Genomic DNA, 11,919 nt, shown 5'->3' with positions numbered 1-11,919 from the left:
GTGTTGTTTCCCCGCCGTTCGCGGGCCCCCTCAGCCCGGTGCCGGGTGCCCCCCCGGCCGCCTCAGCCCTGCGTCTGGCCCTGGTCCTGTCAGTCCCCGGCGCCTTGTCCCAGCTGGGTTGGCTTGAGGTGGCCGCAGCGTGTGGGGCTGAGTGTGCCCCGCCGGTGAGCGTGACCGGCTCTGAGGGAGCTGTGGTGGCTTTAATCCCTTAAGGGAGGGACTTGAAAAGTGGGAGCCCTCTGCCCGGCTCCTGCCGGCCGCTCCTGGCAAGATCTCCGGTGGGGAGAGGCCTGGGAGAGGTAGAATCATTGCTAAGCCTACTCTTTTCTTTCCAATTTTTGATGTAGACTGACTCCCGAGGAAGCAATGGGGCCTGTGACCGGACTGGGCGCCTCTACCTGTATCACTACAATGAGGATCAGCCTTATATCCCGCTGACTGAAATCCAGAGAATTGACACTGCTGCCATCCTGGACATCAAATGGTAACGCTGGCCCGTTGAGGCTTGGGGCTCACAGCAGCATGGTCTGCCCCTCTGGGGTTCTGTTTTGGCTGTTGGTATGGCAGCAGCAGTAATATTTACTAACTAAACGGTCCCTGGCTTCTTGGAGGGAAGTATTCTCCAGTTTGCTCCAGTGAGCAAAGGCTGCGCTCATTTCTGTTATGCTCTTCTGCTTATTTATGAACAGCTGGTCAGTGACTGTGGACATCTTTTGTTTATATAATAATATATAGTAGATTTTTCCTATATATAATCCCCTCCATGCAGGTTTGTGGGAACTTGAGGATACTTAGATTTTCTTCACGAGATCTTTTTGGTCAAGTACCTTCTCCTTGCGCATCCTGGAATAAAAGTTATGACTTTGCTCTCCTCCTTAAATACAAGAAAGATGGACATTCAAGACTCGTTTAACTTGATCTTTTAGGTGCCACGTTCCTGTTGCAGAACATCCCATGGTTGGCATTGCAAACTCGACAGGCGCCGTGGAGTTTTGCCGCCTGACTGGAAGCGAGGTAGGTGGCTGTAACACCTGCTGCTGTTGAAGCTGTGTTTAACCCAGATTTAATACATCCCTGGATTTATTAGCAGTGTTCACAGACATGTAGGAAAGCTGTATGGTTTCCATGGCTTCCTCAGTGTGCTTAGCTTTTTAAACACTTCTTCTTTTGTCTTCTGATAATGTTTCTCATAAAACCCACAAATTTGTTCATGGCACCAGAGAGACTGGCTGGGCTCTACCCACCTGCGGAGCGTGGGAGATGAGAGGCATGAGGGGAGCAGAAGCAAACCCTGGAAACTGTCACTTGAGAATAAGTGTAGACTAACTGGTAAACACAGCAGAAGATGCAAAGTTGTTAAAAACAGGGAAGAATTTTGGAGAGGGGTTTCTTTCGGTCAGTGAGAGAAGGGAGTAATCAAGAGAGCCATTCCCACAGAGCGAAGGAAGCGGGAGCTAGTCTATGAGGGAATTCAGCAGTCAGGTCATCACTTCTGCACTTCATCACTCACTGAGAGGAAGCAAAGTTTAAGGGCGATTTGGTGGGAGACGGGTAGCAGAAGGGTGGGGATCCTGCGTATGCACGTTTGCCCTTCAGCTAGTACGAAGCAATTGTACGTTGCTATGGGGTGTTTCATCTCTTCTTTAGTGTGGGACCCTAATATGCCTGTCCGTCTCTGGAAAACACCTGCCGTAGGAGTAAGCGGTACAAGTGTTATATACCTTGCTGTCTTCCCAGTCTTAACCCATTCCTTTTCTTTCCAGTAGAAGAAGAGCTGCATGTTGGAGCCATGCTTCAGGGTCGATCTTGGTGCACAGCATCTGGCCTTGTCTTTAGACTGGTCCACAGGACGAGAGCAATGGTGAGGATGGGAGATAAAGGCTGGTATCGGAGGTGGTTTGTGTGTGATAGTTTTCAGGTGTAAGTTGAGGACTTTGATGAATGAATCTTTGGTGGCTTTTTGTGAAGTGGCTTAAGGCTTTCTTGGTCCCAGCTCTCTCCCTGCACCTTCTCTAGAAGTTACTATTTCCAGAGCAAGGGTAACAAAGGAACAAGAACACATACCGTGGCCACTGTCACAGAGACTAAACCAACAACAAATGTGAGGTTGTGCTATGGTGAATGGCGGCAGGTGAGCCAGGGACATGTCTTCTGTTGCCTTTGCTGAAAGGAAAGGCCAGAATGGGATGCAGATGGATCCACTGGTTCCAACTCTGCTCTTAGAACGGCTGAAATTTTAGTGTGATGTTCTGCTTAAGAACTGCTAATAATAGCACGTGTAGGAAGTTTAAACATGGGTTAGTGAGAAACGGGAGAGAAATGGTTTGGAAGTGGCTCCTTCCTCTCTCAAATGCTCATATATTTGATTTCAGAAATGGCATCGCTGCATGAAATAACATGAATTAGCTGTACCTTGAAAGAGGGTATATAGAATCATAGAATACTTTGGGTTGGAGGGGACCTTTAAAGGTCACCTAGTCCAACCCCCCTGCCGTGGGCAGGCGCATCTTCAACTAGATCAGGTGGCTCAGAGCCCCGTCCAACCTGACCTTGAATGTTGCCAGGCATGGGGCATCCACCACCTCTCCGGGCAGCCTGGGGCAGTGCTTCACCACCCTCAGCGTAAACAATTTCTTCCTTATATCTAGTCTAAATCTACCCCCTTTAGTTTAAAGCTGTTCCCCCTTGTCCTGTTGCAACAGGCCCTGCTAAAAAGTTTGCCGCCATCTTTTTTATAAGCCCCCTTTAAGTACTGATAGGCTGCAAGAAGGTCTCCCCGAAGCCTTCTCTTCTCCAGGCTGAACAACCCCACCTCTCTCAGCCTTTCTTCACAGGAGAGGTGTTCCATCCCCCTGATCATTTTTGTGGCCCTCCTCTGGACCCGCTCCAACAGGTCCGTGTCTTTCCTGTGCTGAGGGCTCCAGAGCTGGAGGCAGTGCTCCAGGTGGGGTCTCACCAGAGCAGAGTAGAGGGGCAGAATCACCTCCCTCGACCTGCTGGCCACGCTTCTTGTGATGCAGCCCAGGATACGATTGGCCTTCTGGGCTGGGAGCGCACGTTGCCGGCTCATGTCCAGCTTTTCATCCACCAGTACCCCCAAGTCCTTCTTGGCAGGGCTGCTCTCAATCCCTTCATCCCCCAGCCTGTATTGATACCGGGGGTTGCCCCGACCCAGGTGCAGGACCTTGCACTTGGCCTTGTTAAACCTCATGAGGTTCACACGGGCCCACTTCTTGAGCTTGTCCAGATCCCTCTGGATGGCATCCCGTCCCTCTGGCGTGTCAACCGCACCACTCAGCTTGGTGTCATCTGCAAACTTGCTGAGGGTGCACTCGATCCCACTGTCTATGTCATTGATGAAGATATTAAACAGTACCGGTCCCAGTACAGACCCCTGCGGGACGCCACTCGTCACCAACCTCCATCTGGACATTGAGCTGTTGACCACTACCCTCTGGATGCGACCATCTAACCAATTCCTCACCCACCGGACGGTCCACCCATCAAATCCATACTGCTCCAGTTGTGAGAGAAGGATGTTGTGGGGGACCGTGTCAAAGGCCTTACAGAGGTCCAGATAGACGATATGTTTTCTGTAAGTTAAGTGCAAAACAGAGAGTGGTGCCTTTGGTGGGAAGCTGGAAGCTGAGGGGATCAGGCAGTTGTGTGCTTAATGCTGTAGGGCAAATATTTAGTAGCTTTTGCTAATTAAAGCTGTTTCTGTGTATGTTGTTTAACGGATAAGTAGAATTCCCAGTTCTACTTTCTTCTTCCTTACATTCCTTCTTCCCCTTGTCTCTGCCCTTCAAGGTAAATGATCGTTGCCATGACAAAAAGTCCCTTTAAAGCCTGTCACTGTTGTCACTTGAGAGACAAATAACCCCTTCTAGAAGCCGAACGTGCAGCCTTTGCACATCTGTAGGAACGGGGTGACCCTGTCTCTCTTGTCTGGAAATTTGGGAGATTCAGTAGAAGCCCTGAGTCACCAAATCAGTACCTACAGTTGCAGGTAACCAAACAGAAGGTACCTAGTTCATGTCAGGGAATGTCAGAAAATCTGTGCATTGTGAGCTGCAAAACTTTTGCCAGTGCTTCAAGTACATTGTGTCCAGAAACTGCAACTCTGCTGTGCCACAGGAAGAGAGCAGGAAAGGTCAGGATTAGCCAGTGCTTCAGATGCCTGTGACAGCAGGGACATGAAACATTTCTTCATACTCCAGAAGAGGGAAGGGACTCTGAGAGGTCCTTGTCAGTCTGACTTGGAGGAAAAAAAAATCCCTCTTCACATGGAATTTGTTTATTGATGTAATATCAAGCATGTGCGAAGTCAAGTTACGCATCTAGGAGAAAGAAAGACCCAAGGCTGGTTTTCTTTCCCCAACATGAGTGTGAGGGTTTGCTCCCCCTGTGAGATCAGGGAATGGGGATCGTTGATGTAGATGATTTTAAGATGGGATGGGCTGAAGCTAAAAGAACTGTATAAATGCCTGCATTCCTTCCACTGTACTACCGGTTTCTATCGATGTTTAGTTGAATCAAACATATATAGTATTATGTTATGTTATCTGTGTATACTTTGGCTGCTATTTTTTACTCTAACAGCTTCTTAGGACACGAGTTTCAGTAATTTCTAATGTTTTCTCTGTATTCCACTGTAGTGGATGTCCTTTGAGAGTGATCAGCAGTGATTCAGAGGGGAAGCTGAATCTTTTCTCCATCGATGAATCTGCTCCTTCTGTGCATGTCCTGAACCAGTGGGAAGCTCACAAATTTGAGGCCTGGATTGCTGCTTTTAATTACTGGGACACCGATATTGTGTATTCAGGTCTGTAAGGGCTGGGAATCTCATTTGGGGGTGTTGGGGAAGGGGCACCTTGTTGAGGGAGGTGTGTTCCTTGGGATTTTACTTTCCAGGGTTGGGTACGCTGCTTGCATCACGCTGCTTTTGGGAGCTGGGGCCTTTGCTAGGTAAAAGGCTTCTTGGTTGTGGGAAGCGGTTGGAGTTAATTAGGAGAAGCTGTGCCTTTTAAACTGTACTTTGGCTGGCTATTGGCAAAAAAGATGTTAATCTCTTGCAGTGTGCAAAAGACAGCAGAGAGCTTCTGGAGTCCAGTCTTTTTTCCTTCTGAATTTTTTTGCTTAGCAAAGTGAGGGTACTGTTAATGCGTCTCTTCTGTGGTGATGAGTACTGTGAACCTCAAATGATATTTGGGATGTCCGTTAAATGCTATGAGACCCTAGGGCTGAAAAGCACCAGCTCGGTGTTGACTGCGTGGCCTCGGTGCCCTGCACTGGTCGTTTGGATGGTGTGCAGGGTAACGATGTTTTGTCTTTGTGCAGGAGGAGATGACAGCCTGCTAAAGGGCTGGGACACCAGGTGCAGTCCAGAGACTCCCGTCTTCACCAGCAGGAGGTAAGCAAGCTGTGTCTGCAGCTGGACCCTAAAGCTATCGTGCATGAACACACGGTGCTACCGTGTCCCTTCCCAAGCCACTGACTTCAGAGACGTGCGGCGACAGCGGAGTCCTGTTTCTGCCTCCCTTGGGAAATGGAGACATCTATTAGATTTTTTTCATCAGGACAATTTCAGGTTGAAACTTTCTTCTCTGTGTCCTTCACTATAATAAACTAACAGGTCACTTCCACACATGAAGATGGTGGTAGCTTCTTTCTAAAAGAAGGATCCTGATTTACACTTTTATTTTGGGAATTTTTGTGTGTGTTAAATTTGGCTATCTTATTATGGAACTTTCTTTTAGAAAATATTTTATTCTTCACTGTTCACTCATTTGAAGTAATCTCTTTTTTCTGGTGGCATAACATATCTTTTAGAATATGATTAAAACAATATACACGGCTCACCAGTGAATTTTATATGTAACCTTAAAATACACTGGGGATTATCGCTATGGAAATACTAATGTTGGGAGTAAAATCTTGTGGGAATGGAGTTGTTGTGCTGAAATTCGTACGGGCTCTGAACAGCAGTTTATTTTTATTATTTATTATTTTTATTATATTTTATTATATAAACAACTATTACTGGAAAATATTTGTGCTGAGAGACTACGTGAGTAGAAGTTTTGCCCCGGAAAGGCTGTTGGACTGCGTAGATAGAACTCCACCTGTGTGTTTCACTGGGCTGAAATTTGAGTTCACTTTGCTCTCCTTTCCTGAGACACCTTGATGTAGTTATGTAGACCCAAAATCCTTGAAATTCAAGGAGGAATCCCTTCTCAAATTGTACATTGCTGTCTCTTCCCTCTGCTGTATGTTAACTCTTTTGCAGACACTCAATGGGTGTGTGCAGCATTCAGTGCAGTCCCCACCGGGAGAATCTTCTGGCCACTGGCAGGTAAACCCCTTCTAGCTGCTCTTTGCTAGTGTGACAGCCTCCTCTGTTACTTTGAACGCACTACTGCTGCTCGAGGTGTGGTCTCTTCAGACATTCAGTGTGGTGAAGAGCATGCGATCTTTCCTAGTTTTCTTCTGTACTTGTTGCACTGAATCAGCTGTGTCTGCATATTTATTTGTGATATGTCTCCAGCTATGACGAGCACGTGCTGTTGTGGGACACCAGGAACATGAAGCAGCCGCTGGCGGACACCCATGTTGAAGGTGGAGTTTGGAGGTTGAAGTGGCACCCAACCTGTGATTTTGTGCTGTTAGCAGCCTGCATGCAGAGTGGATTCAAAATCCTTGACTGCCGCGGAAGCATGGGTGAGTGTTCAGTGGAACAGAGATGCTCTTGCACTGCTCTGCTGCTCTCCTTTCCTACCTCCAGGTTAATGGGGGAACTCCAGCGCTGAGCCTGCTAGAAAGATCTAGATGTTGTTAATAGCCATAGACTTGTACTCCAACTTGAGGTAACTCTTCCAGCTTTTCCAGACCTATCCTCACCGTTGGCCCCATCGGTTGTGCAAAGGCACTGTCATTATTCATGTGTAAATCTCTCGTAACTTCTTTTCGTGGAAGAAAGCCTGTTTGTCTCGGCGTAAAGGCATTACCCGTTGACACAACCGTTCCGGTTTGTATTCATCTTGATGGTTCAAAGAGGTTCTTCTGAATGTCAGGTGATGCTTTCCTGTCAGCAGAAGTCACTGATCTGCTGGTGAATTGGTTATTGCCTCAGAAAGGAAGTGCTGTGCAGTCTGGTTAATCTAGAATAACGTGAATAAGCTCTCCATGTGAATCAGAAGGTATTTACATGATTAAAAGCTGTTTGCATTTACATTACAAATACAATCTTGCATAAAACAGTTGCCTCCCTAGGCTTCTCCAGGCCTCGGGCAGACTCACAGCTTGCGAAATGAGGATAACACTTCTGCTGTATAGGGAAGGGAGGAACTGGATGTCCGTTTGATATCAGAGTCAAATGCTGAAAGCTCGTGGGAAGAACACATCTGCAATTTATTAATAACCAGAACCCGGTCTGGCAATCTTACCAGTTGTATTCATGGCTCAGTGGGGATCGCTGTGTGATCCGTCTTGTCTTTCTTAAGCCTTTTTTGGTATTTTGCATAATGATGCACATTAATGCACGTTAAATCTTCTCCTATCTGCTTACTGAACCAGGGAAAATCAAGGCTAATGAGAGGTGGCCGAAAAATTGTCAGGAGAGCCAGAACCTCATTTCTCCTAGAACGCTTAACTCTGTTGTGAATAAGGCAATAACCAGAGAACTCTTCCTGTAGGACATAGCCAGTGCTAGAATGGCTTGTGAGCAGTCTGCAACAAACCCTTTCACAACTGGATTTCTGCTCATTTCATATTTTCACTTTTTTTTTTAAGCGGAAAACATGGAGGAATGTATCATCCTGTCATCCTATGTCTTGCACAATTCCTTGGCCTACGGGGCTGACTGGTCGAGGCTCTGCCCAAGGGATACCTGGACTGCAACACAGGACTCCGCTGCTGCGTGCCAGTCTTCGGAGGAGCTTGTGGGAAGATCAGAGGAAGGAGATGAGAGACTGAATTTGCAGGTCCAAAACCTGAAGATAATTTATGAGTCTCCTACAGCTACTTTTGATGTAATACTGGATGAGGAGAGTGAAGGTCCTGCCTTGCCACTCAAAGCAGAAGGGGGCCCTAAGCTGTCTGGGGATCCTGACCTGGTTAGGGGCTCCGATTTAAAGGGGAGTTCAGATTTGGCTGGGGGTCCTGACCGAGGGGGAGATCCCGAGTCAGCCAGCGGTTCTGACTCGGGGGCTAAGAGACCCAACGGAGTGGGCCTGGACAGAAGCGGTGATTCAACCAGGTCTCTAGACAGTCCAAAAGAGATGAGCATTGTAGCCACTTGTTCTTTCTATGACAATATCCTCCATGTCTGGAAGTGGGAGATGAGCCTGGTGACCCCCTCGGAGACGCCAAGTACTAGATCTCCGTCTGAAAGAACCGCTGAAAGTTTGCATTGACCAGTCCCAAGGCAGAGTGGTAGCAAAACTCCTGTACTGAGCGTGACATCTGAGCTTATGCCCTCTCTAATTTCTGTTGGGCTTTTCCAGTTTTATTGTTGAGCCTGTGAGTCTTTTAAGGCCGGTACCAATGGAATTACTGGTGTTTTGTTTTCAGCACTGAGGAGAGCCTTTGCTTTGAGGCGTGTGGTCAAGCACAGGCACGTTTATTTAGTTTTCCCTTAATGTACTAGTGCAAAGTAGGACAGCCTCCCTCTCAAAGGCTGCTTGTTCGTACCTTATATTTGAATCCCTTCCAGGCTGGTTTGCATGTGTACGATTGATCTGTTAAGCCCGTTCTCCTCCTTCCATCACAAACCAAACTTGTCTGCGCTGCTACGTGTAGACAAACACACAGTATGTGGTCAGAGGCTTCCCTGAATGTCTCGGGAAAGCCCACGAGTAGAGGCTTAGCTGTGTGTGTAGCTTGCTGTGCGATCTGTAAACTAGTATGCACCTTGAGAAGATGCTCAAAGACAGTCCAGATACTGACAGTGCCACGTGCTCACAGTGATCTTTAGTAGAGAGAAATTCTTTTTCAGAAGGAAATCCAGACTGTCCGGTATGACGGACAGCAGTTCAGCGACGGGAAGCTTTGTTCCGAGCAGGGCCTTCCTTGGAAGGATTCTGGTGTACCTGCATAGCCTAATTTTACATCAGACTCATCACCTGATTGCAATCTCACTTCATCACTCTCCCAAGCTAAGCACAACCTGGTTTAGCATGAACTGTGTAGCGAGCCCCGCTATATTTTAGTGCCATACTTAACCATCCCCCCCATAGCCTCTTGGTATCAAACTCATGTTTCCTGCTCTCCACAGTGAGACATACGCTTCGGTCCAAAGTCAAGGTCTTTCAGTTTTGTAAAGGTGAACAGCTTTAAGATCAAAACCTCCAAAAAGTACAAGCAGTGTTTCCTGACATCTTTTAAGTTCAAAATAAGTCAGTACAGAAACCAAAATCTTAACATTGCCCTAACTACCTCCGGGAATGGCTGCAGAATTTCTCATGGTTGCTCCGTTAGCTTTCTTTTTTCACTGTGAAATATCAGCAAAACACCGTTTCTGGAACACTTTCTCTATTTTCTTCCTAGAAACAAAAAAACCAGCTTAAACTAGGTAAGTAGCTTCTAGCTTGCATGGTTTCTCTTTGAGGGTCCTAGAGAATTAGTTGCCTGGAGGGAAACACACACCAGCAACAGGTATCTATCTATCTGTAACAGTGCTGCATCTAAACCGAGGTACAGCAGACCAGAATTTTACTGCTTTGAAACTCCTTTTCCAAGGGTGAATGTGTATTTTAGAAAACATTCTTGAGCACTGTTACATGAAGATCCGTATTAGTATTGTCAACAAGAGCTTTTGTTAGAAAAAAAAAAACCACACCCTATTTTTGGATGTTTCTAAAATAAAATCAATAGAAGTGATTTATCTTCCTTGGTCATTTTGATTTTTAAGAAGTCCACCGCAGACCCTTCCGCCTTGTCCCGTGATGGCTCGGTCCCTTTGAGGGCGTTTGGTGGTGGCGTTGAATGGTCTCTGGCAGTCGGAGTAGGCAATCCAGTTTCCTCATGCCTCAGTGAGAACGTGGAGGGTGTGTCCCTGCAGCGACACGGCTTTTGACTATGACTCCATCTTAAAAGGTTGTAATGCTTTTTTTATTGCCGTGTGAGATTAAGAGGAAACAGCCTGAGGTTAGAGAAGCTGGGGTGGCGTCACAGAACGCGACCAGACTGAGGCGCTTGATTCATGGGTTATGTCAGTCCTCGCTTTGCCCTCGGAAGTGAGGAGTCCCCTACTATAATCTGCCTTCACGTAGGGAAGGTAAGGCAAGCGACTGCTTCAAGACCAAGCTGGTATTAGCATCAAAGGGTACGGGATCTCCTGCTCTCCAGCCTCGCGTTCGCCTGCCCCCCACCCCCTTCCACCCAACTGCAAACGGTCGTCCCTTCTGGACAGCGGGAGCTGGGGCCTAAGAGAGGGACACCTCCGAAAGGAAGGGGCCAAGCGCCACCCCTGCCGACAGCAGCCGCACCCAGAGCTGAAGGCAGGAAACAGCCACTTGCGTATAACCATTGTTCCGACGAGCTGAAAAATAGGTGAAAAATGCAGGTCGGGCTTAATGAATCAGAACCGCTGCGCCTTCCCTCGCCCCCACTACGGGTGCGATTCCTGAACCTTCTGTGCCAAAGTGCAAACCGCTGTTTGCGGTTATTTGGGGCTGCGGCACCACGAAGCGGAAGCCAGTGCAGCATCCCCTCCCCGCCATGGCAGCCCTATCCAGCCCTGAAAATACCTATTTTTTAACAACAGTTCAAGGACTCGCCTGTCAGTCTCCATTACAGGTGGGATGTTTACACAGTAAACATGCTTTCTTTCTCCAAAAGTGAACATTTTAATTGCGATTTAATTCTCTAATGCTTAAGCTTTGCAGTATTTTGTATTTGGAAAACCTCATGGAAACCCCCTGCCCCCAGTACCTCTTGGGAGGGCTACAGTCCCCAGACACAGAACTGTCGCACAGAAGAATTGTTTTCTCAAAGACTCCAGCACTTGGGTGTCAGAGAAAACAGGTTATTTCCAAAGACATTTAGAATTTAGCAGTTTCTACTTTAAACAATTGCACACAACTGTCTGTGTCACTTGTATCCGTTTAATTTGATGAACCGCAAGACACTGTTCTTGTAGGAATCTCTCTCCGAAAATAACTATTTTTGAGATACATTTCAAATTTAAACAGTTATCTTGCAACTTCAAGCAGCTGCACTGCTAAGGACAGGCGTTAAGTGTACCTACTAACTGTGTCTTGATTTACTCCAAAAAAAAAGAGTCACTCTAAGGCTCGGGAAAGTCTGGAATAATTGTGGCGTTCAATATAAGCTACAGTTCTCTCCTCAGAGAGGAAGTCTGGGGTACAGACTTGGTTTTGCCCGTTGGAGGTCTCACTCCTGGTTTAGTGGAACACTTCATTTGGGCCGGGGGTAAATCCATCGAAGCGTTCCCTTTTTGGCTGCAGTTGCCGCTCGGGGCGAGCGGCAGCAGTGCTCTCTGGGGTACGCCGTTCGGCTTGCGGTGGCCTGCTCTCCACAGCTGGGGAACTCCAGACTCTCCCAGGGAGGTAAGACTCGTCCTCTCTTGTTCCCAGAAGGAAGGAATTCCTTCCCAGAAGGAAGGAATGATGTTTCAGCAGCCTGGAGAGAAAATGCCTCCTGCTATTATCAGCACCTGGTCAATCAGCTCTTGTCCGAGAGCAGGACACCCGCACGCTCACACAACGCAACTACACGCACGGTGCAAGACACCAGTAACGCCTTCCTTGGTCAGGGATGGGAAATGAACCGCCAGGTTCCCCGCAGCAATTTAATCAGACATCGCAGACAGACAAAGGGAAGGGTTTGTTTTTAATAGCCAGTGACAGAAGCTGTCCCGTGCTTGCTGGCGCGGTCACGCCCCGCACAACGGCCAGG

At 47.6% G+C, this 11,919-nt stretch overlaps 1 protein-coding gene across 1 annotated transcript in view; it reads left to right on the top strand.

The window, feature by feature from the left end:
- The window catches only part of DPH7 (diphthamide biosynthesis 7), a 14,081-nt gene extending 4,242 nt beyond the window's left edge, over positions 1-9,839 (top strand). Inside the window, exons 2-9 of the mRNA XM_009283626.1 lie at positions 348-484; positions 927-1,014; positions 1,767-1,861; positions 4,659-4,825; positions 5,341-5,413; positions 6,290-6,355; positions 6,548-6,720; positions 7,792-9,839. Coding sequence (XP_009281901.1) covers positions 348-484; positions 927-1,014; positions 1,767-1,861; positions 4,659-4,825; positions 5,341-5,413; positions 6,290-6,355; positions 6,548-6,720; positions 7,792-8,414 — 1,422 coding nt within the window. The 3' untranslated portion in view covers positions 8,415-9,839. The remainder of the gene's footprint in view (positions 1-347; positions 485-926; positions 1,015-1,766; positions 1,862-4,658; positions 4,826-5,340; positions 5,414-6,289; positions 6,356-6,547; positions 6,721-7,791) is intronic.
- Positions 9,840-11,919: the final 2,080 nt, after the last annotated feature.

This window comes from Aptenodytes forsteri, unplaced genomic scaffold (assembly GCF_000699145.1).
Source record: "Aptenodytes forsteri isolate BGI_AS27 unplaced genomic scaffold, ASM69914v1 Scaffold518, whole genome shotgun sequence".
Taxonomy (NCBI): Eukaryota; Metazoa; Chordata; class Aves; order Sphenisciformes; family Spheniscidae; genus Aptenodytes; species Aptenodytes forsteri.
Note: the sequence above shows the minus strand (reverse complement) of the source record. Positions and strands in the feature narration are given on the sequence as shown.